The following is a 23,867-nucleotide window of genomic DNA, read 5'->3' on the forward strand; positions in this document are numbered from 1 at the left end:
TTGTTCGTTTTTAGTATATAGCTAGATTTCTAACTAGACTTCAATTCAAACAAGAATAACTAATTTCTAATTCAAACAACAAAGGATAACTAATTTCGAACATGCGACCAAAATATGCCGCAAACTTAAAAAAGTAACGCAAATATGTCATTAAATTCTAGAGTAACAAAAGTAGGCTTGGTGCACTTTTTTTGTGCACCATCCTTTCTTTTTTTAACGGCTTGGTTAGTGGAAGTTAAAATTGGATGGTGCACTTTTTTTGTGCAAGATTCATTTTTTCTATATGGTGCATTTTTTTTGTGCACCATATGAGAAAAAAAATATGGTGCACAAAAGAAAGCACCATCCAATTTTTCTGTTATATTGTGTGTAAAATTAGTGCATCATTGTGAAAAAATATCAACCCTCTTGATCTTATCCATACCCTTCACTTTCTTCCCCCCTCTACTTTCTTCGTAAAAAAGAAGTGTTCAAAAAAAGTAATTATGAGCACTATATAAAAAAATATATTTTTGGTGCACTATTTTTGTGCACCATCCATTTATTTTTCACATTATGCAGAAAATTATTGCACCATATATTTTTTTCATATATGAATATAATTAGTGCACTATCTATTTTTTCCATATATTGCATAAAAATAGTGCACTATTAATTATTTCTAAAATAGTGCACTTATTTTGTGCATTATTCATTCTATTTTTTATTTATTTATTTCATATATTGCATTATTTAAATGGATTTTTTTTAATATATAGTGATTTGAGTGTACTTTTTCTTTTTGAGTATTTATTTATTTATTTATTTTATATAATACTATTTTATTGTACTTTTTTTTATTTAGTACTTATTTAATTTATTTCATATAGTGCACTATTTTTTGGGTCATATATTGTACTAAAATTTAAATTTATTTTTTTAATTTTGTCATATGTTGCACTATTTTAATGTACTATCTATTATTTTTCATTTTGTGCATTCGAATAGTTCATTATCTTACATTTTGGTGCACTATCTATATTTTTCAAACAATATCGTAAATTTTTTATCTTGTATATACTAAATAGACACTTTCTTTTATGAATGACGTACAAAAATAGTACACCATATATTTTTACCATAATGGATGGTGCACTTTTTTTTGTGCACCATATTTTTTTTTTCATATAGTGCACAAAATTAGTGCACCATATAGAAAAAAAATGAACGGTGCACAAAAAAGTGCACCATATAAAAAAATGAATGGTGCATAAAAAAAAATGCACCATCTGATTTTAACTTCCGTTAACCAAGCCGTTAAAAAAGAAAGGATGGTGCACAAAAAAAGTGCACCAAGCCTACTTTTGTTACTCTCCAATTTGATGGCATATTTTGATCGCGTGTTCACTAATTTCTTTAAGTCTAATCCACGTAGAACTACTAATAGTTATCAAACTTCTACTTTGTTTCAGAAACATACTTTCAACAGTTTCCAATAGCTTGCTTAAAGTATTGGCTCGGGTCTCCTCTTCTTGTCATCTTTCTCTTCATCCCGCTTGAACCTGATGTTGCTCTCTAATAACTCTTGTTCGTAACTCTACGCTAAACATACTGCCTGTTTCTTATTAGAATGATTTTTCTCTATGTTGTCAAGAATGGACCTTGGGCCTAACTCAACCTCAAAAGCTAGCTCAAGATGTGAGGATTACCCAAGTCCACGTAAGCAAACCACTAGTCCATTCCCCAACCAATGTGGGACTTTTACCCACTCTAACACCCCCCCCCCCCGCCCAGGCCCAACTGACATTGGTGCGTGAACCGGAAGCCTCCTTCCAAAGCTACCAAGTCTCCTAAGAAGGCCAGATTGATGACTGTTTTGGGGGGGGGGGGTTAATCTTTTGTGTATGTAATTCTGTTGTTTTAGAAGAATCCGTTGATTGTGCCCTTCATGGATATTAAAATGGGATTAGCTGGAAGTATTGTTAGATCTTGTGTTAGGTTTTTCTCTATTATCAAATCAATGAAATGAAACCCCTTGTTTCGCGTTTATGAAAAAAAAATAAAAAATCAAGGTCAATTCTTGACATGGTATCAGAGTCAGGTTCATTTCCATTTTGGGCTCTCGGTCTACATGCCAGTGCCAGTTAGGCCTGGGCGTGAGGGGGTGTTAAAGTGGGTAAAAGTCCTACAATGGTTGGGGAATTGACTAGTGGTTTGCTTATATGAACTTGGGTAATCCTCAGCTCTAAAGCTAGCTTTTGAGGTTGAGTTAAACCCAAAGTCCATTTCTTTATCACATGTCATCTCCTGTTTCAGAATGATCATCCTTTTGATAACAACTCCGGTTAGGAAATCATAGTTTTTATCCATTTCTAAAGCTATTATATCTTTGTCTCCAGCTTCTGAAGGCACTGCAAGAAATGGTTTTTCAGATGCATTAACATTTCTTTTTCTTTTGATAACTATGATGTTCCGGCCAACCTCAACTAATTCCTCGAGATACATGTCACCTCTTACCAACAACAGTACTAGGTAACTCTATTCACTCAGGGTCGTGACAAATGAGAAGAAATTGAAAAGTGAAAGAGCTGAAAAGGAGAGCTGTTGAGATTTTTGCCTAAATTATTCCCTATTGATGAGAACAGTCTCTCTATTTTGGTCCTTCAAATTTATGTTTTTTTTAGGATCTTCAATTAATCCTTAAAGGAGGCGTTTTTTAAATTCTGTTAGCCAGTAGTTATCATATTTAAATATTTATGTAGTATTGAATCTTAGTATACAGCGGTGTGATATTCTTTTTTGTTGGTTACTTTTATAATTTTTATTTAATTATAGTTGTTATCTATCCTGAGTCACAGATTTATCGGAAACAACTACTCTAATTCATATAAGGTAGTGGTATTGTTATGAACTGTGTATACTTTACCCTCCCCAAACGTTAGGAACACAATGAATATGTTGTTGTTGTATGTAGTACTGAATTTTAATTTTATATTATATATAAAATAATATATAAATTCCTTTTTTGTGCTATTAAACAATATAAATTCCGATAGTTTGAAACTTAATTATAGCAAATTCGTTATTTTGCATAATTGCTAAAATTTTGATTTTAGATCTATCGAGATAAATAATTAGCTCCCGGTGCATTCAATGAAGAAATAATTTTTTTTCTTTATAAAAATACATAATTAGTTTTTGATATATTTTTTTTTAAATTTTAGTTTTGTCGAAATACATAATACATTCAAAGATACATTTTTTTTTTTTTTGTAAAAATGCATAATTAACTTTCGATATATATCTTTTTTAATTTTGAATATGTTAAGATATATAATTAATTTTTGATATAAAAATATATAATTAATTAAGATTTTTATAATTATTTTATAAGTATTAGAATTTGTATAAATATAATAAGTTAATATGTATATGTACTAGTATATATATTTTTTTTCCAAAGAAAAGAAAGAAAAAGCGGTGAATAAATGAAGCACAATATTCTAGAGAGGATACCTGTAAAACTTCTATGCAACAGAGGAAAATGGCTTCTCTTTTCCACCTTCCGTCATCTCTAGCATTCCCCAACATTAATCACTCTCCTTTTTCTTCAAATTCCATCAAAGCATCACATTCCCATTTCAGAATTTCAATCCGGAATGAAAATCTACCTCCCATATTATCCAAAATATCGGAATTTTCATCAAAAACTTTGAATTTCTTGCTCTCTGGTTCTTTAGCTCTTGCTCTCTCACTCACAGGTAAAATTATTACTATTATTTTTATACTGCTCTGAAAGGGAGCCTTTAAGTAATTGGTAAAGTTATTGCATTTGACGAGCAGGTCACGGGCTCAAGCCTTATATACACCCTTGTCCGGACCCTGTAGATTGCCAATTGTATTTTGGCGTTTCTATAATTATTGCAAATGGGTTCTTGTTAAATTTCAAAATTCGTGTTAATCTTCTTGTTTCACATGCTTTATCGTTTTTACTGTAAATTTGCTGCTCGGTGTGTTATTTCTTTTATTGTTTAGCAGTGTGTTATCCTATTTTGTTGTTTAGTTTTTCATTTTTTTGTGATTATATTATTATCTGTCCTGAGCCGGGGCTATCAATTACAGTATCTCTACTTCATTTGAGGTAGTGGTATGGACTGAGCACACTTTGCCCTCATTAGATCCCACTTTGTGGGAATACACCGGGTATGTTGTTGTTGCCTGTGTATTAGAAAAGCTTAGATGGGTTAGAAAAGTAAGCCCTGTTCCAATTGGCCAGCTCAACTCTTAATATAGTGTTTCAATTAAACTTTTCTGTAACAAATTTTGCAAAAAAAGGAAACAAATTGCACGTGTTTTTATTCATCTAAAGATGGTTAAGTTAACTACATAAAATATGTTATATCCTTTAATTATAGACATCAACCTCAAATAGGAAGTACCTGGAGTTTTATGAATTTTTAAGGCGAATGTGTATAATTTTATGAAGTTAACTACCTAATTGAGAATTAAAACGCCCACAAAAGGATTCTCAAAATTTGAACACGAAGTATCTAATTGGAACACCTAATTAAAAGTTTCAACAAAAATTGGACTTTGTTCGAGTATCTTAATGGTATATCCTGACTAGTTTAGGGGCTGAGTATGTATTAAGCCATTATCCTAATTGTGATTGTTCTTGCTCTGGTATGAAGTATTAGGTCGTCATGGAATACTATGTTATTATTAGTTATAGTCGGTATTCCATTTCATAAATATGCTTATGTGAGTTTCCCAAAGTATAGTGATGCAAATCAAGGATAAAGGAGTAGGTTCATGGTCGGATAACATTTATGTGCCTATGATGAATACTCTATGGGATTCATATAGTCAACTCCAGCTAGGATAGTTGATTGGTTGATAACAACCCCTATCGTAAAAATTTGGTTTATTGAACCCGAGGGTGTGACTTAGAGGTCAATGAAGTGGGCTTAGAATCATGAAGTCTCAGGTTTGATTTGCAATGGAGGCAAAACACTAGGTGATTTCTTCCTATCTGTTCAAGCCTTGGTGGTAGCAGCCATATGCGAAATTAGTTGAGGTGTTCTCAAGATGGGCTGGACACCATGTTGTAAGTGCTTAAGTTGTCCATAAGAGTGAGCAGCCAGTGCAACTTATAAAAGGGATCAATTTCTCGAACAGGCATAAATTTATGCTTTGCGTCGAAACTACTGGGTTCAGGTGAAACCTGTATCACAAGGCTATACCCGCCCCTGTCTCGAACTCTTAACTCTGTAGACAGATACATGCTGGTTTAAACTATTAGAAGTTCCCAAAGTTTCCTTGTCTAAACAGTAAGTACTATAATCTGCATCTAACATTTGATAAATTGATTTTTGATCTTCCACAACTTGCTTTTCTTCTGTAAGACGCAATACTATATTCTTTTCAAATGTAGCTAAGGAAAGTAGACTGCCAGCTTCAACAGCCATTATCTGAAATTATCATACTGAGATCCTCTTTCAATTTTTTTTATTTTTTTTAAGTATGGACTATTTTCCCATATTTCTGGTACTGCTTTCTACTCAAACTACCAACTACATATCAAAATATTCAGGCAAAACTGTTTGTTTCTCTCAGAATCCTAATATGAGCATCTGTCCAGATGCTGCATCCTGCCTACTAACTTCCTTTGCATACTCCCCTGTAATATACCTCTTGGACAGCTGTTGCTGTCAGTTTACTGATGCTGCTACTCTTCTGCGGGAGAACTCGGAACCAAAATAAGCCAACATATAAATAAAGCGACCAAAATAGGTCACCTCATCAATAAGTTATTAAAATAAGCTAAACGTAATAAATTATTACGTTTTATTTTTTTTAACGATCAACTAACAGAGGTGAATAGTAAAATTTTTTTTTGAAAAACGTAATAAATTATTACGTTTTACAAAAACTTTGTAAAACGTAAAAAACTATTATATTTTACACGAAAATTAAAAAAAATGTTTCGTCCAATCAGCTGGAGTGACTCGATCATCAATTGTCCCAAACAAATTGTGATTCTCACTCTAACTTTTCTTAAAAAACGTGTATTTTCCCGTCAAATGAAATTTTTTTTGGTAAAATGTAATAAATTATTATGTTTTACATAATTTTTTGTAAAACGTAATAATTTATTATGTTTTACACGAAAGTTAAAAAAAATTAGTGTATTATCTCATCACCAACTTTATCTCAACTTTTAGTCAAATCAGTATATTATCAAAATTTTTTGTAAAAGATAAGTATGTGTTATAATATTGTATTTATTAGATAATGTTGTTGATTTGACAATACACTATTGTAATAATTTTTGTCTAATAAATACTTATCTTTTACAAAAATATTTGACAATATACTGATTTGACTAAAAATTGAGATGAAACTGGAGATGGGACAATACACTAATTTTTTTTTAAATTTTTGTGTAAAAGTTGATGGGACAATACACCTTTTCTTAAACAATATTAGAGTGAGAATCACAATTTTTTTAGGGGCAATTGACGATCATGTCACTCTAGCTCCAGTTGATCGACCAATGCATCTTTTTTTTTTGTGTAAAGCCTAATAAATTATTACGTTTTACAATTTTTTTTTAAAAATGCAAATGAGTGTCCAACAACTCCATAGATGATTGGTATTTATAAATGAATTAATCCATAAGAATTAAGTAGAATGAAGTTGAGAAGACATGTCATTTAAGTGAAGAATACAAATAGATGAAAGTTTTTTTTTATAACTCATGAGATATTATTAGATATAGTAAATATGATAGAGTATTTTTTTAATTAATAAACAAATTGATTAGTGAAATAATAAACAAAAAAAGAAGAAAAAAATTAGAAATAGAGGTTATAGAGAGGTGCCACATCACCTCCTCTATGATCTTCCTTTATATTATATATAGATTGTCAAGACTCAAGTGCAATGTGTACCAGTCTATTAGCGTATGAGTTAGATATATAATTAATCAACAATTATTGTCATTATCTATTATCTACATCTATAATCTATAATATATTAAAAGTATAAAGAACCGTATAAATGTTGTTTGAATTTTTTGCAGTCTTTACTTTAGATAAAATTATTTTTTTTTCACTATTTTTCTTAATATTTAAGAGTTGAAAATTATTAATTAAATATATTTATAGTAAAATCTTTCCTAAGTCATCAGAATTAATGACAACTAATTTTTTTTCATTAATTTAAGAATTCTAAATCAACTAAATTTGATTTTAAAAAAAAATTAAAAAATCTAGAAATAAATATCAAAGTGTTAGAATAAGAAAAATTTAAGAACTAATTAAATTTTTAAAAATTATAAGTACATAATAAGAATGTAATCAATGATTTTGTAAAAAAATTGATTTTAAAAATTAGAAAAAATTTTAAATAAAGAAAAAAATAATCATACCACAAATATGGTTCAAATTGATGTGTCTTTCTTAGCCTCTGACAGAAAAGGAAAGACTGCATGACTAATACAAAAGTGATGATCCATCTACCACCTGAAACTTCTGGTGGTATAATATATATATATGCTTAAACTAAAATATATGTTTATATTTATATTATTATATTAAAGTTTGAAAGATCTTTGAAAAGTGATTTGAACTTCGTATATTTCAATAAAAATCTTTACAGTAGAGAAAATTATTTAATTTTAAATAATCAAACATTACACGTGCGAGACACGTGTAGTTAAACTAGTTTCTTGCAAAAATTAAAAGGAATTAAATAAAAGCATTAACAAGAAAAAAATTCAACAAAAAAACTGGTAGTAAGTAAAAGAATTAACAACAACAAAAAAAAACAAAGAAAAAATTGGAAGTGCAACAATTTGATTAATACGTATGTATTGATTATTTAATTTGTTGTAAATTATTAATATACATTTAAAAGTGAATTGATAGAGATAAATATATAATTTTGTTATTTAATTCATGTTTAAATAATATCCATATAATTTATTTCACCTTTTTTCTTATGTAAAATTATACATAGATTTTGAGTTATGTGAGTAATCTCCATCCTAATTTATGTAAGTTAGTTAGACTTGACATAAAGTTTAAAAAGAAAAGATGACTATTAAAATTTATGATCTAAAATGATTATAAGACGTTATAAATTATTTCATTAAAGTTGAAATGAGTATTTTAAAAATAAATTATTGGTAAATATAAGAATAAGTCATTATTTTTTGGACTGACTAAAAGGAAAGTGAGTCATATAAATTGAGTTTACCGTATAAAATTAATACTCCTATATGAATAACTTTATACAACATTTCAAACTTATCGAGTTTCAATTTTATAAAATTAATTCATGATATCTTTTATCCTTTTACAAACCAAACAAGACATAAATTAATACTCCCTTCGTTTCGTATTAATTAACCTTCTTTGTTTGTTTCAATTTAATTATCTCTTTTAGTAAATCAAGAGAATATTATTATGTTCTTCCGATACTATCCCTATTATTAATGATTAAATAAAGTGTATAAACTTAAATTTGTATTTTTGAAGCATAATTAATACGTCTAATTTGGTAAAATAAATCCCTAATAAATTTTTTCTTAATGAGTATGCCAAGTCCATAAGGGTCAACTAATATGAAACGGACAAAATACATGTATTAAGTTGGGTCTTATATGGTAGCCAAACGGTCCTTAGAGCTTGATGAAAAGATTTAACTGTCTCTTGGATGACTCTTGCCATTCTTCATAAAAAGGAAAAAAAGAAATACTTGCAACATTAATTTGTTCAACTTCTCTCACTGAAAATGAAAGTAGAAAATGGAGGAGAAGAATTAAAAGATATGAAAAGAAAATTGCAAACTGATCAACTACGATTAGTGAAAAAGCCAAAAGTCACTATGTCTCAAATTACTTCTTTTTCCTGCAAAGGTTTGTCATCATTAATTGTTATCGTCCATGTAATACAGACATGACTTTCAATATATATGTACATTTCCCCCTTTTAAGTAATATCTATCACTACAACATTATTTTACTACTATGTACTTTGAACTTTCAAGTCTCTGCTCAAATTTGGTATGGTAAAAAAGGTTATTACAAGGTGCTTAATCTAGGACATTATTCGGTGCTACAGGGAAAGAATAACAAGTTTATTGGGGTAACCCACTCCTAATGTTTTTTTGGAAACATTGGGTTCTTTGTTTTTACCCTTTTCTAGAAGTTTTTGCCTTTTTTACTCATATGAGTGACTCAAACCCGCAATCAAGGTTGGAGGTGAAGAGTGCTTATCATCCGAGCAACTCTCTCTTGTTACAATGAGTTAATTATTAGAGTATGGAGAAAGAAAAATATTATTGTGAAATTTTACATAACGATAAGGACATATTTGGAACCTAATTTCAGGCATTTTTGACCCCTTTTCTCTTAAGTTTATTAATAAAAGAAGTTAGGACACATAGTAATAATTAAGTTGGAGGAGCACTGTCATATTCAAATTACAAGTTGATAACTCAAGAGTTAGGGAAAGGAACTTTAACCAGATAACATTGACATTTTCAAAATAATACTTAAAAAGGGAAGATATTTGTTTTATTTTTAACATGTATATTTCTTTCCGCCTAGCTTGGTTGCACAAGCTTGTAACTCGATTGAGAGCATTAAGGTGATGAAGACAAACAATATAAAGTCTTGTGGATGGTTATGGACCAATAATGTTGATACTGGCTTTGTGTCGACAACAAGTGTCTCTCTCCTAAAGAGGTGGTGACGTTGCATGAGGGGCGAGTTTGAGGCAGTTTATGCCCTCTTGCTGACTTAACAGAGCAACACTCTGCCTCTGTGCTTGGCCAATATTTGGTGACTTTGCAGGAGGGGAGTTTGAGGCAATTATGCCCTCTTGCTAACTTGACAGTGCAACACTTTGCCTCTTTGCTTAGTCAACAAATTGTTGCTGTCAAAGAACACCAGTTTGCCACGTCCAACCAAAAAGTTTGTAGGCTTCTCATAGTTTAGACCATGACCATTTTTAAAAAAAATATGTATATTTCCTTTCCCTAATTTCAACTTTTTACTCTTATTTAGATTCTAAGGGAGGTGATACTATTGATTATATTACCAGACCAACTTCTTCTCAAGTTATTATTTTTATGTGATCATTATTATTTTGTTTACGATATTGTACACATAAATTTTATTATGTAATATTTTTGTAGATTCTGAAGCTAGTGACAAAAAGCAATACAAGGATAAATATCCTTCAAAGTATAAAAGAATACATAAATTGTGGTTCGACTCTCGCTTTATATAAGGATAAATATCCTCCAAAATATAAAAAAAAATACATAAATCCTGGTTCAACTTTCGCTTTATACTGATTACTGATTCATATCAAGCATCTTTAATTTGTTGCATTGGTCTGGATATCTCAATCTAACCAACTGAACTTAATCATTCTTATTAAGAAGAATGCAAGCAAAACATAGGTTAGTAATGTTTCTTTTATCTATTTGTATATGATTAATTCGCTTATGGATAGGCATAACCGTTAAACTTCCTTTACAGTGAAAATGCTTACTAATTTTCAAACTGCTCTGATACTTACTTAGTTTTCGGATTGTGAGACTCTTTTACTTCTTTTTTCTATTGACATGAATGATTAATTGAACTTAATGCACTTCTTGATAGTTATTCATCTCTCATTATAATCATCCTCCAACAATTTGCTAACTCCTCATGCATCCCTTATATATAAGATCGATGCCCAAAAGTCGCGAGGGCCAGATAATGCCTCATTTTGATTATAGTACAACTTAACAATTCTTATGGTCATTTTTCTTGACATTTAAAACTTTGACACTAGTTTCGATCGTTCACTAGTCTTATCAACTACAAAATGCTCAAATTATTTCAAGATGATCCACAAATATTTTGGTTGTACAATACATACTAGAGTATTACATGTCATTCTGCACCTAATATATTTTGAAATTATAATAGGAGTTATGCATATATAAGAAATTCCCGTTTTCTTATATATATGTACTGCAGAAAGTCGAGGATGGACCTGGACTATGTTTATGGAAAATCTGTTCCTAACAGCATTGCAATTGATGGGCGGTCAGAAGAAGTAATGTTGAGGAATTAGAAGAAACAGTGTGTAAACCAAAGGAAGACAATAATTCAGCAAAGGGATCAAGGCCGACTCCAAAACATTTCATAGACAAAATAACAACTCTTAGAAACTTTCTATGCAGAGGTATGTTTAATTCTTCTTAGTTTCTTCAACCTTTTAATTCTATAAATCACATAACAAGAACAATTTATATATAATACATTGGTTTTTAAAGAATTAAAAGAACATGATGGGGATGATAAGTATGAGAAAGAGAGAAAAACAAGTCGAACATGTGTCTAAAACCAAAGACATGCCAACTTTTATTTGAGCGTGTCTTTATAATGGAACACCTGATGAAGATGATAATGCCTCTGAGCCTAAAGATGATGGTCTTAAAAGAAGATCTGACGATGTCAATGATGAAGAAGAAGGAAGAAAAGAAGATGATGGTATTAAAGAAGGGTCTGGGGACGATGTCAATGATGATGTAGAAGGAAATAAAAAGATGATGGTCTTAAAGAAGGGTCTGGGGATGATGATGAAGAAGGAGAAAAAGAAAATGATGGTCTTAATGAAGGTCCTGGGGACGATGCCAATGATGATGAAGAAGAAGAAAAAGAAGATGAGGAGGAATCAAAAGATGGCACTACTAAGTCTAAAAACGAATAAGATAATGATACTAGGAGTTGCAATGGTTAGTTTCTTCTTCTCATTTCTTTTAATATGTTATGATTTTGTCTGTATTCAACCAAATGATTATTGTTAATACATTTTCCTTGTGGAAAAGTAGAAGTACTAAGAATCAACATCTAAAGCAATCACATATGTCAAAGTCAAAGATGAAAAATGCACTTGTCAAACCTCAAAGCAAACCATTTCAAAGAGTGTGGACAGACGAGGAACTCTATTGGAAGTTATTGCAAGTTACAGAGCTATTCATGGAAAAGAGCCAAATAGTGATAAATTGTTCAATGTAATCAAGGGAAAATCAGTTTCAAACCAACTATAGTTCAAGTCAGGAATAAAATTAGAACTTTGAAGAGAATCAAGAGGAAAACCCATCAACAGATTGAAGATACACCTTCTGAGAAAAGTTTTCTTTGTTCATCTCAAAAGGTTTCGGGTGTCAACAGAATGTGTTCAACTACTTGATTGAGCAGTAGTTAAACACATTCTGTTGACACCCCAAACCTTTTGAGATGAACAAAACTTTTCTCGGCAGGTGTATCTTCAAATATGTTGGTGGGTTTTTCTCTTGATTATCGTCAAAGTTCTAATTTTGTTCCTGACTTGAACTATAGTTGGTTTGAAACTGATTTTTTCCTTGATTATATTGAACAATTTATTACTATTTGTCTCCTTTCCATGAATAGCTCTGTAACTTGCAGCATAGTTTTCTCGTCTTCGTCTGTCCACACTCTTTGAAATGATTTGCTTTAAGGTTTGACAAGTGCATTTTCATCTTTGACATATGTGATTGCTTTAGATGTTGATTCGTGTACTCTACTCTTCCACAAGGAAAATGTATTAACAATAATTATTTGGTTGAATACAAGGCAAAACCATAACATATTAAAAGAAATGAGAAGAAGAAACTAACCATTGCAACTACCAATATCATTATCTACTTATCTTGTTCGTTTTTAGATTTAGTAGTGCCATCTTTTGACTCATCATCTTCTCTTTTTCTTCTTTTTCTTCATTGACATCGTTCCCAGACCCTTCATTAAGACCATCATCTTCTTTTTTCTCCTTCTTCATCATCATCCCCAGACCCTTCTATAAGACCATCATCTTTTTTTTTTCCTTCTTCATCATCATTGACATCGTCCCCAAACCCTTCTTTAATACCATCTTCTCTTTCTCTTCTTCTTCTTCATCATTGACATCATCCCCGACCCTTCTTTAAGACCATGATCTTTAGGCTCAGAGGCATTATCATCTTCATCAGGTGTTCCATTGTAAAGACATGCCCAATTAAAAGTTGGCATGCCTTTGGTTTTAGACACCTGTTCGACTTGTTTTTTTTCTCTCTTTCTCATGCTTATCATTCTCATCATGTTCTTTTAATTCTTTAAAAACTAATGTATTATATATAAATTGCTCTTGTTATGTGATTTATAGAATTAAAAGGCTGAAGAAACTAAGAAGAATTAAACATACCTCCACATAGAAAGTTTCTTAGAGTTGTTATTTTGTCTATGAACGATTTAGAGTCGATCTTGATCCCTTTGCTGAATTATTGCCTTCCTTTGGTTTACACATTGTTTCTTGTAATTCTTCAACATTACTTCTTCTGACTGCCCATCAATTGCAATGCTGTCAGGAACAAATTTTCCATAAACATAGTCCAGGTCCATCCTTGACTTTTTGCAGTACATATATATGAGAAAACATAAATTTCTTGTATATGCATAAAACCTATTATAATTTCAAAATATACTAAGTGCAGAATGACATGTAATACTGTAGTATGTATTTGTTCAACCAAAATATTTGTGGATCATCTTGAAATAATTTGAGCATTTTGTAGTTTGATAAGACTAGTGAACGATCGAAACTAGTGTCAGAGTTTTAAATGTCGAGAAAAAGGACCGTAAGAATTGTTAAGTTGTACTAGAATCAAAATGAGGCATTATCTGGCCCTTACGACTTCTGGGTATCGATTTTATATATATGGGATGCATGGGGAGTTAGCAAGTTGTTGGAGGATGATTATAATGAGAGATGAATAACTATCAAGAAGTGCATTAAGTTCAATTAATCATTCATGTCAATAGAAAAAAAGTCTCATAATTCGAATACTAATTAAGTATCAGAGCAGTTTGAAAATTAGTAAGCATTTTCACCGTAAAAGAAGTTTAACAGCTATGTCTATCCATATGAGAATTAATCATATATAAACAGATAAAAGAAACACTACTAACCTTTATTTTGCTTGCATTCTTCTTAATAAGAATGATAAGTTCAGTTGGTTAGATTGAGATATCTAGACAAATGCAACAAATTAAAGATTCTTGGAATGAATCAGTAATTAGTATAAAATGAGAGCTGAACCTGGATTTATGTATTTTTTTTATACTTAAGAGGATATTTATCCTTGTATTGCTTTTTGTCACTAGCTTCAGAATCCTAAAAAATATTACATAATGAAATTCTTGTGTACAATATCATAAACAAAATAATACTGATAACTTGAGAAGAAGTTGGTCTGGTAACATGATCAGTAGTATCACCTCCCATAGAGCCTAAACAAGAGTAAAAAGTTGAAATTAGGGAAAGGAAATATACATATTTTTTTTTAAAAAAGGTCATGGTCCAAACTATGAGAAGCCTACAAACTTTTTGGTTGGACTTGGCAAACTGGTATTCTTTGACAACAACATTTTGTTGACTAAACAACTCTGTCAAGTCAGCAAGAGGGCATAACTGCCTCAAACTCTCCTCTCCTGCGAAGTCACCAAATGTTGGCCAAGCACAGAGGCAGAGCGTTGCTTTGTTAAGGGCATAAACTGCCTCAAAATCCCCCCTTGTGCAACGTCACCACCTCTTTAGGAGGGAGACACTTGTTGTCGACACAGTCAGTATCAACAACGCTGGTCCCTAATTATCCACAAGACTTTATATTGTTTGTCCTCATCACCTTAATGCCCTCACTTGAGTTACTAGCTTGTGCAACCAAGCTAGGCGGAAAGGAATATACATGTTAAAACTAAAACAAATATCTGCTCCTTTTAAGTATTGTTTTAAAAGTGTCAATGTTATCTGATTAAAGTTCCTTTCCCTAACACTTGAGTTATCAACTTGTAATTTGAATATGACAGTGCTTCTCCAACTTAATTATTACTATGTGCCCTAGCTTCTTCTATTAATAAAATTAAGAGAAAAGGGGTCAAAAATGCCTGGAATTTGGTCCCAAGTATGTCCTTACTGTTAAATAATTCACTATGTAAAATTTCACAATAATATTATTCTTTCTCCATACTCTAATAATTTACTCATTGTAACAAGAGAGAGTTGCTCGGATGATGAGCACTTTTCACCTCCAACCTTGATTGCGGGTTTGAGTCACTCACGTGAGTAAAAAATGGCAGAAGCTTCTAGGTAGGGGTAAAAACAAAGAACAACCCATTGTTCCTGAAAAACATTGGGAGTGAGTTACCCCAATAAACTTGTTATTCTTTTCCTAGAATAATGTCCTAGATTAAGCACCTTGCAATAACCTTTTTTACCATACCAAATTTGAGCAGAGACTTGAAAGTTCAAAGTAAATAATAATAAAATAATGTTGTAGTAATAGATATTACTTAAAGGTGGAAAATGTACATATATATTGAAAGTCATGTTTGCATTACATGGATGATGACAAACCTTGGCAGAAAGAGTAGTAGTAGTTTGAGACATAATGACTTTTGTTTTTTTCACTAGTCGTCGTTGATTAGTTTGCATTTTTCTTTTCATATCTCTTAATCATTCTCCTCCATTTTCAGTGAGAAGTTGAACAAATTAATGTTGCAAGTATTTTTTTCTTTCCTTTTTATGGAGAATGGCAAGAGACAATTTTAAGTCTTTTTATCATGCTCTAAGGACCGTGTGGCTACCATATAACCCAACTTAATACATGTATTTTGTCCGTTTCATATTAGTTGGCCCTTATGGACTTGACATACCTATTAAGAAAAAATTTATTTTACCAAATTAGAATTATTAATTATTCTTTAAGTTTATACACTTTATTTAGTCATTAATAATAGTGATATTATTGGAAGAGCATAATAATATTCTCTTGATCTTATAAAAGGGATAATTAAATTGAAACAAACAAAGAAGATCAATTAATACGAAAGGAGTATTAAGATATGTCTTGTTTGCTTTGTAATAGGATAAAAACTATAATGAATTAATTTTATAAAATTGGTACTCTATATGTTTGAAATGTTGTATAAAGTTGTTCATATGGGAGTATTAGTTTTATACAGTATTTGATTGTGTTTTGTTAATTTTACATAATTAATGTTTTCCTTCACTCAATTTATATGACTCACTTTTCTTTTTAGTCAGTCCAAAAAATAATGACATTTTTATATTTAGTATTAATTTAATTTTAAAATACTCATTTCAGCTTTAATGAAATAATTTATAATATCTTATACTCATTTTAGACCATAAATTTTAAAAGTCATATTTTCTTTTTAAACTCTGTGTCAAGTCAAACTAATTTACACAAATTAGGACGGAGAGTACTCACATAACTCAAAATGTATGTATAATTTTACACGGAAAAGAAGGTGAAATAAATTATGTGGATATTAGTTATACATGAAGTAAATAACAAAATTATATATTTATCTCTATTAATTCACTTTTAAATTTATATTAATTTACAACAAATTAAATAATCAATATATATGTATTAATCAAACTATTGCACTTACCAATTTTTTCTTTGATTTTTTTTTTTTGGTTGTTAATTCTTTTACTTACTGTCAACAATTATTGTCATTATTTATTATTTCTTGCAAAAATTCATTATTTCACTAATCAAAAAATACTCTATCATATTTACTATATCTAATAATATCTCTTGAGTTATAAAAAAATTTCCATCTATTTGTATTCTCCATTTAATTGACATGTTTTCTCAACTTCATTCTACTTATTCTTATGAATTAATTCATTTATAAATACCAATCATCTATGGAGTCGTTGGATACTCATTTGCAATTTTTTTTTTTGAATTTTTGACTAAAAGTTGATGGGACAATACATCTTTTTTTTAAACAAAGTTAGTGTGAGAATCACAATTTCTTTTTGGGGCAATTGATGACCGTGTCACTCCGGCTGATTGGACAATACTTCTTTTTTTTCCATGTAAAACGTAATAAATTATCACGTTTTATAAAAATTTTTGTACAACGTAATAATTTATTACGTTTTTTTTACAAAAATTTTTGTATAACGTAATAATTTATTATGTTTTTCAAAAAGTTTTTTTACTATTCACCTCCGTTAGTTAACCGTTAAAAAAAAAAAAGAGTAAGCCGTAAGAATTTATTACCTTTATCCTATTTTAGTAACTTATTAAAGAGGTGACCAATTTTGGTCACTTTATTTATATGTTGGCTTATTTTGGTTCCGAGTTCTCTGCTGGAAGTGCCTTAGGTTGCTTTGCCTCCATATCATATAGACACTCGCTGCTAGGCTCATCCAGTAGATGTGTCCCTCTAGTGAGTTCCCTCTAGCATTGGTCATTGCCCAGTTTACTTCATCAGACCAAGCTGTTGGTTCTCATCACCCCTTGCCAATGTAGTGAACTACTCAATATCTCACTTGCACCGGACAGAGGAAGAACAAGTGGTCCAGTGTCTCAGGTTGGCCAGCACACAGTGGACAGGATAGATCATCAATGTCAGTCCATCTGGCCACTCTATCTTTAGTTGGCAGCCTGCCAAATATAACCAAATTCAAAATAAATATCCATCTAGGAGTCCCATAGTTATTGTCGACAAGTTTCCTCCACGTTGCCTTTGGAACTGCACCTCTAAGCTATTTGTAAATCCATCTTATGGGAAACTTTTAGATTTTTGTGAACTCATGCTCCTGCATGCTTAGTTGATCCAGATAAATAGCTGCTTTAAGGAACTTTTGCAAAATCCAGGAATGGTGCAGGCTGAATCATCCCTATAATAAGACACACTGCAGATGATGCCACATTCTCTTGGAGATGGTCCGGAGGAGTATTGGCTAAGTACATACTTCCGATTGAATTTCCAAAATAGTCCGCTAGTTTAGCAATAGGCAGAACACCTTGTCGACCTTCTGGAATGACATTGAATTATGTTAGTGAACATATATACGCTTAATTTACAGTATTGAAATGGCACAGCAGTTGAACTCATTCTGGTATCATCATCTTACTTCATAACTATAAAGTAAGTGATATCTTAACTATTGGAATGTTAATAGTCCCAATTAAATAAAATATTCTTAGTTAGTTCTTTCTTATTTGCATTACAATGGTTTGTTTCTTGTTACGTCATGCACTTATGCTCCATTATTCCCATATATATATCCAAGAATCTCTTCCCATCCAGAGAAAAGCATACTCTCTTTATCCTTCTCTTTTGCTCTTTTTTCATGTATAAAGGGAACGAATTATTTTCTGGTTCAATAGGGAATGTACTTCCAAACACTGTAGGGTATAATTTCTTGGATATGTTCTTCTTAGGAATTGTGTGCATTGTTACGTCTGAACTTATTTTTATTGGATTAGGATGTTGACTGAAAAATCAACTACCATTGTAGGAGTTGGTGTTGCTGAGGGAAAGGTCGGGGTCAACAAGCCGGAATTGCTTCCTAAGGAGTTTACTCCAGTTATTGACGTTGCTGGCTTCCTCTCAGATGGTCAGGTGTGATCTATGGTTCCTTTATAGGAGAGGCATTTCATTGTGTTTTTTCTCCACGTTATACTTCCTTGCCTTGCCTTGCTTTCTCTCTAATTTGTTTTCTTTGCTAAAAACACTTTGGATGCACGGCTTAAAAATATTGCCCTTTTATCTTTTCCTATGGATATTAATGTTTACTTGAACTGAAATAGCTGCTATTTCCTATGAAAGGAAAAAAGATGCTCATGATTATTACTAGTTTACAGGAGAAAAGACTTGCACAAGAGATCACAGATATAGAAAAGGATACTGGATTTAAGCTGAGAGTTTTAGCTCAGAACTACCCTGATACGCCTGGTATATATACTATTATTGGTATCTAATTATCTCCGACTTGATTAAACCTGTTTAGAAGTATAATACTAATGTTTAATGCTATATTCACAGGATTAGCTATCAAGGATTTTTGGCAAGTGGACGACAGGACTATAGTTTTTGTTGCTGATCCTACATTTGGTAAATATGCGAGAAAAATCCTTATTTTTAGGATTTAAATCTGTGCTGTTGAATCATTTTCTGGTGCTTATTGTGTATGTTCAGGAAACATACTGAATTTCAACGTTGGAGTTACTGTGGATCTTGATATTCCCCGTAGCTTCTGGAGCCGTTTGGCAGGGACATACGGAAACATGTTTTATTGGAAAGAAAAGGTAAAACTGTTAGTTTTCCTTTTCCCTTGAGTTAGATTTTGCAGATTTTGAAGTTGAGTCTCATGTGTGAAACAGGGTGAAGACGCGTCTATTGAGGCTGCTGTTATGGCAATATCAAGCTGCTTGAGAGAACCAGTTGGTCCAAATAATTGCTCAGAGATAAAGTAATATCCGCGTGACACTGCAGAGCTTGATCCATTTTTCAATCGATCTCTGTACAACATATTTGTGATAAGATGTACATCAAAAGATGAATGATCAATCGTAGTGTCATGCAATGTATTTTATACTGCCATTGTAAAGGAAAAAAAAGGATGAGAGAAGCTATAAACCATCTATTTTCTGGAATTAGAACTTCTTGTATTGGCTCATTGATTAAGCATTACATTCTAATTGAAAAAGAATTTTCCACTGATCTGGTATCTCTTTGGAGGTTTCTTAAGTTAGGTACGCCCTTCGGTCCATTTTAGTTGTCGCGATTGCTAAAATAACTAGTCTAAAATAAATCAACAACAATAACATATGCAGTGTAATTTTACAACTGGTATGTATGCAACCTTACTTTTACCTTATTAAGGTAGAGGTTGTTTATGTAAGACACTCGGCTCAAGAAAGCATATTAAAAAAGTTTAAGTTTTGTGTACTGTCAGTATATAAAATATTCTACGCTATCAGGTTAACTTTGACCTGTTATTGCAGGTTATCCAATTTTTTCTTTTTCAATTTTTGTGCAAAAAATTGAGTAACCTACAATAGCAGATTAAATTTACTTATAGTGTAGAATATTTTGTACACTTGAGAGCATGAAACTTAAATTCTATGAAAAATTAAGTATTGAAAGCATGTATTGTCATGAAGAAGTCACACAGGAACAGTGCATAAGAGGATCGTATCAGCAACAAATACTACAATAATCGAAGCAAATGAAACATGTAACTTTATAATTAAAAAAAAATAACATAGTAGGAGAGTAATAATAATAATACTGATAAGGAAAATCGACACCACTTGTCTTTGTACTAAGTAGTACTAACTGTCTTCCCGAATCTTCAATCTCCAGATTTTTCTACCTAGGATTAGGTCCTTGTTAAGCCGCAAGAGTATCCTTTCTTGTCTAATCACCTCCCTCAAATACTCTTCGATCTACATTTACCTCTTATAGTAACAAAATAATTCCTCTGTCTCATTTTACGTATCGTCACTTTCTTCTTGGTCCGTTTCTAAGAAAATATCACCTTTTTTTATTTGGCAACTATTTAATAACATCATCCCTATTTTATCTTTAATGATCCCATTTAATAAGAAAAAAACAACTAAAAATTTAATATTAAAGTGACTTTAAGAAGGCAGTGTTGTAAACTTTACAACGTCGTCATTGATTTCTTAAACTCCGTGTGCAATTAAAAAGTGACACATAAAATGGGACGGAGGGAGTAGTATTATATAGTGAGCTCGGACCCATTCTGAATCCGAAAGCAGCTTTACTAAACTATTTTATTACGTATACTAAGGGTATAAAGAAATTTACATAATAATAAGGTTGGTCACAAGGTAATCAGAAGTAAATATACATTATAATCATTTCTTCAAAAACCTCATAAAGTTAGTAATTACTAATTATATTAACAAGTATATGATCATTCATTAATTTCTCTCAATCTTGAGCTGCAAAATAATCTTCTCTAATTCTTCATGTGGACAAGGGATTTTCAAAACACCCCTCTGTGTAAATCCATATTCTTCTTCAGCCAAATTTAATAACCTCAACAATGCTGGATTATTTAGCCAATTCAACTCTAAAATAAACCTTTTTCTCTCTTCATCCTTAGTATTGACCGCAAAAATAGCAAAATGTCCTTCCTTCACATCACATGGTACAACTTCTTCATCGTCCTCTATCGATGTTGCTACAAATTGAGTTCCATTTTCATCATCGTAACGAGGTGAAAAATGAAAATTCATCAGCTTCTTGATTAAAAGCTTGAGTATTATCAGGCCTTTAATTCTTTCTCCTCCAATAATCTTGAACATTTTTAATTCAAATTTGTGAGATAATGTGTATGAGAAGTTGTAGGAAGAGGGGATTTTATAATTAGCTAATGTAGGAGTAGAAGGGAGCAAATGAAATTTCTGAGAGGCTTCAATATGGGTCCATTTAATAATATTTAGACTATAGTTGTCATTCTTGTGTAACTGAAACATTTGATGGGTCTTTTTCCTGTTTTATTTAATTTACCACCAATTATATCTACACTAGTGGGAAAAAAGGTCCATGTATTTGTTGATTATCTTCTGGTTATGTAGTCACATCATAAATATATGTATGTTATAATCGTGGACTTCTTTTCATGTTTGAGGCGCGTCGTTGATAATATTGTCCTTAAAGATAATTTCATATGATATTGATATATTCCGAGATTCAATCTCCGTCTCTCATTCACGACTCTTATTTTCTCTCTTTATAAGTTGATTAAAGGACAATTTTTTATTAAATGAAAATAAGAATTTTTTTTTCTAATCAATAATCAAAAAGGACACTTCAATTGCTTTTAAGATATTAATCACAACTTTCTAACAATAACGCTTTAATTTTCTAAAAAATAACTATCGGATTCTCTCCTTTTCTCCGATATTAACTGAATTAATCTCAGTGCATGTTTACTTAGATCGATGGGTACTTTGCAAGTTTTAAGTAATAAAGTAGTAATTTTTATCTTAGGGTAAAAGCCTCATTTATTTATACTCAATGAAAATTTCAATCTGACTTATTCTTATGTCAATCACTAAGTCAGTTTGTTTTTAAATATGAATCTTATTAATTATTCGAATTTAATCAGTATATATGGGTTTTTATTTATTTTACAATCACTTAATAAGTGTGATTATATATATAGATCTGAATGCTTCATATTATTTTAATACATAAGATGTTTATTCAAAATAGTTTAATAAAATTTTAATATCGTTAAGATGTCTATTGAAAGAAGTTTTACAAAAACGACAATCCACCACTATATCATCTACTTTTACTGCTAACTAGTGAAAATATTCGTGCTTTGTCCGATTATAAAACATATTATTTTTACAGTTATAAAATAATTTCTTAATAACCTTATAATTTATTTCGAGTGTAATTTTATGCTTTAAGAACTTCTACAAAATTTTCCTCTTTCTATAGTGGTACTTGGCTAGTGGTACGGGTACGACCACGAGGATGCACGTATGTGAGAATGCCTTGGACCCGTCCAATAAGGCATCCAAGTGAAGTGTGGAGAAGGCCTTGGATCACACCAAAACCGACCCTAAACTTACACTCCAAGGACGCCCTTAGTCACACTTCATTAAAGGGACCTTTGGGTCATTTCACCTTACTTTTTGTAATACACTATAAATAGAATAATGTCGGATTTCATTCATTAGTTTTTGTTGAATGTGAAAGTGTAACACTTAGAAACATCTCTCTTGAGAGAATGGCCCTCCTTGACTGAAATTGTAACTGGGGAAATCAACTTGAGTATGGAATCACTCGTGCTGGATTCAAGCCTGGAAACGTTGGATGCTTGGGAGATCGAGGTCCCTCTTGTTCCAACGTAAGAGATAGGTGAATTGTCGTGTGTAGTGTTAAGGGTCCAAGAGTGGAATATGCTCTTGGGTTCTTAAGATTATGCCTTCATATAGTCTATCTATCTATCCCTTTACGTTTATCGTAATCTTGTTAGTGTTTGTAATTTGTAACTGTTTGTTCTTGTTTCTAGTGAAACCAAGACCTGTTGTTAACTTCTTCTTGTTGTTTTTATCTCCTTTTTCTTAACGCTTTGTGGCTGATTTGGTGTCAAATACACCATTATATCTTGTATTCTTGTTGTTGGTAGTGAATCCGAAGGTGGTCTCCAAAAAGGTCCTAGAATCTTTAAGATTCTTGGACTGTTTTGGTGTATGTTTTAGTGTTTCCTTGGTTGTTATCGTATCATTTGGTATCAGAGCATGGCTTGATCTTATTCCCACAAGATCAATCTTGGGCTCGTAAACTTGAAAATAAAAAATAAAAATTGTTGAAAAATGAAAAATTCCAGAAAAAGTGTAATCTTCTCGTGTTGTGTTCTTGGCCGAGAATTGTGTTGTTGTTGTGTCTTGGCCGAGATTTTTACTTGTCTTGAGTGTTTCTAGTGTTAGTTTTGCTCTTCACTAACACTTTGAGTCTAAATCTAAGTTTGAGCTTACATTGTTGTTGTTGTTGTTGTGAACGTACGACTTGGCCGAATTGTTGTTGAAATATTATTGTGGTGGACTGTTTGGGCCTTGTGGTCTTCATTTTGTTGTTGTTCTAAGTTTGGCCACGTGATATTATTGTTCATTGGTGGTCTAAGAACCATTTTGTTGAAGTTGTAGTTGTCTTGACCAAGTGTTGAAGATATTGTATTGTGAAAATTGAAAGTTGGCCGTGAGAAAATTGTTGGTGTTCTTGGAGATTGTTGTTGGTTTTTCTTGGTGATTGTTGATGTTGTTCTTGAAAGACTTACCATCACTCATCAACTAGTCAATCACATCTCAACCACTTTCCAACAACTTTTCATGATTCAAGGACCCATGTTTTAAGGAGAAGTACAAGTAAAGTCAATGTCTTCAAACTTGTAATTGAAAAGGGCGCCAAGACTTGTTTGAATTTTCCTCCTTAAACAAATTCC

At 31.4% G+C, this 23,867-nt stretch overlaps 2 protein-coding genes across 2 annotated transcripts; one reads left to right on the plus strand and one right to left on the minus strand.

Moving 5' to 3' along the window:
- The first annotated feature begins 3,421 nt into the window (after positions 1 to 3,421).
- LOC107857051 (thylakoid lumenal 15.0 kDa protein 2, chloroplastic) lies at positions 3,422 to 19,597 on the plus strand. Its single transcript, XM_047397215.1, has 6 exons — positions 3,422 to 3,740; positions 18,393 to 18,496; positions 18,739 to 18,829; positions 18,920 to 18,988; positions 19,073 to 19,182; positions 19,258 to 19,597. The coding sequence occupies exons 1-6, from the start codon at positions 3,509 to 3,511 to the stop codon at positions 19,348 to 19,350; spliced, it is 699 nt and encodes a 232-aa protein (XP_047253171.1). The 5' UTR covers positions 3,422 to 3,508; the 3' UTR covers positions 19,351 to 19,597.
- A 1,070-nt stretch (positions 19,598 to 20,667) lies between these two features.
- LOC124887624 (auxin-responsive protein SAUR71-like) lies at positions 20,668 to 21,287 on the minus strand. The gene has a single exon (XM_047397216.1). The coding sequence runs from the start codon at positions 21,211 to 21,213 to the stop codon at positions 20,827 to 20,829; it is 387 nt and encodes a 128-aa protein (XP_047253172.1). The 5' UTR covers positions 21,214 to 21,287; the 3' UTR covers positions 20,668 to 20,826.
- Positions 21,288 to 23,867: the final 2,580 nt, after the last annotated feature.

Source organism: Capsicum annuum, chromosome 10, assembly GCF_002878395.1.
Source record: "Capsicum annuum cultivar UCD-10X-F1 chromosome 10, UCD10Xv1.1, whole genome shotgun sequence".
NCBI lineage: Eukaryota > Viridiplantae > Streptophyta > Magnoliopsida > Solanales > Solanaceae > Capsicum > Capsicum annuum.

Coding starts and splice junctions, on each gene's coding strand:
- LOC107857051 (XM_047397215.1), top strand. CDS start 3,509: ATGCAACAGAGGAAAATGGCTTCTCTTTTCCACCTTCCGTCATCTCTA. Junction 3,741..18,392: donor TCTTGCTCTCTCACTCACAG/GTAAAATTATTA, acceptor CTACCATTGTAG/GAGTTGGTGTTGCTGAGGGA. Junction 18,497..18,738: donor GCTTCCTCTCAGATGGTCAG/GTGTGATCTATG, acceptor ACTAGTTTACAG/GAGAAAAGACTTGCACAAGA.
- LOC124887624 (XM_047397216.1), bottom strand. CDS start 21,213: ATGTTCAAGATTATTGGAGGAGAAAGAATTAAAGGCCTGATAATACTC.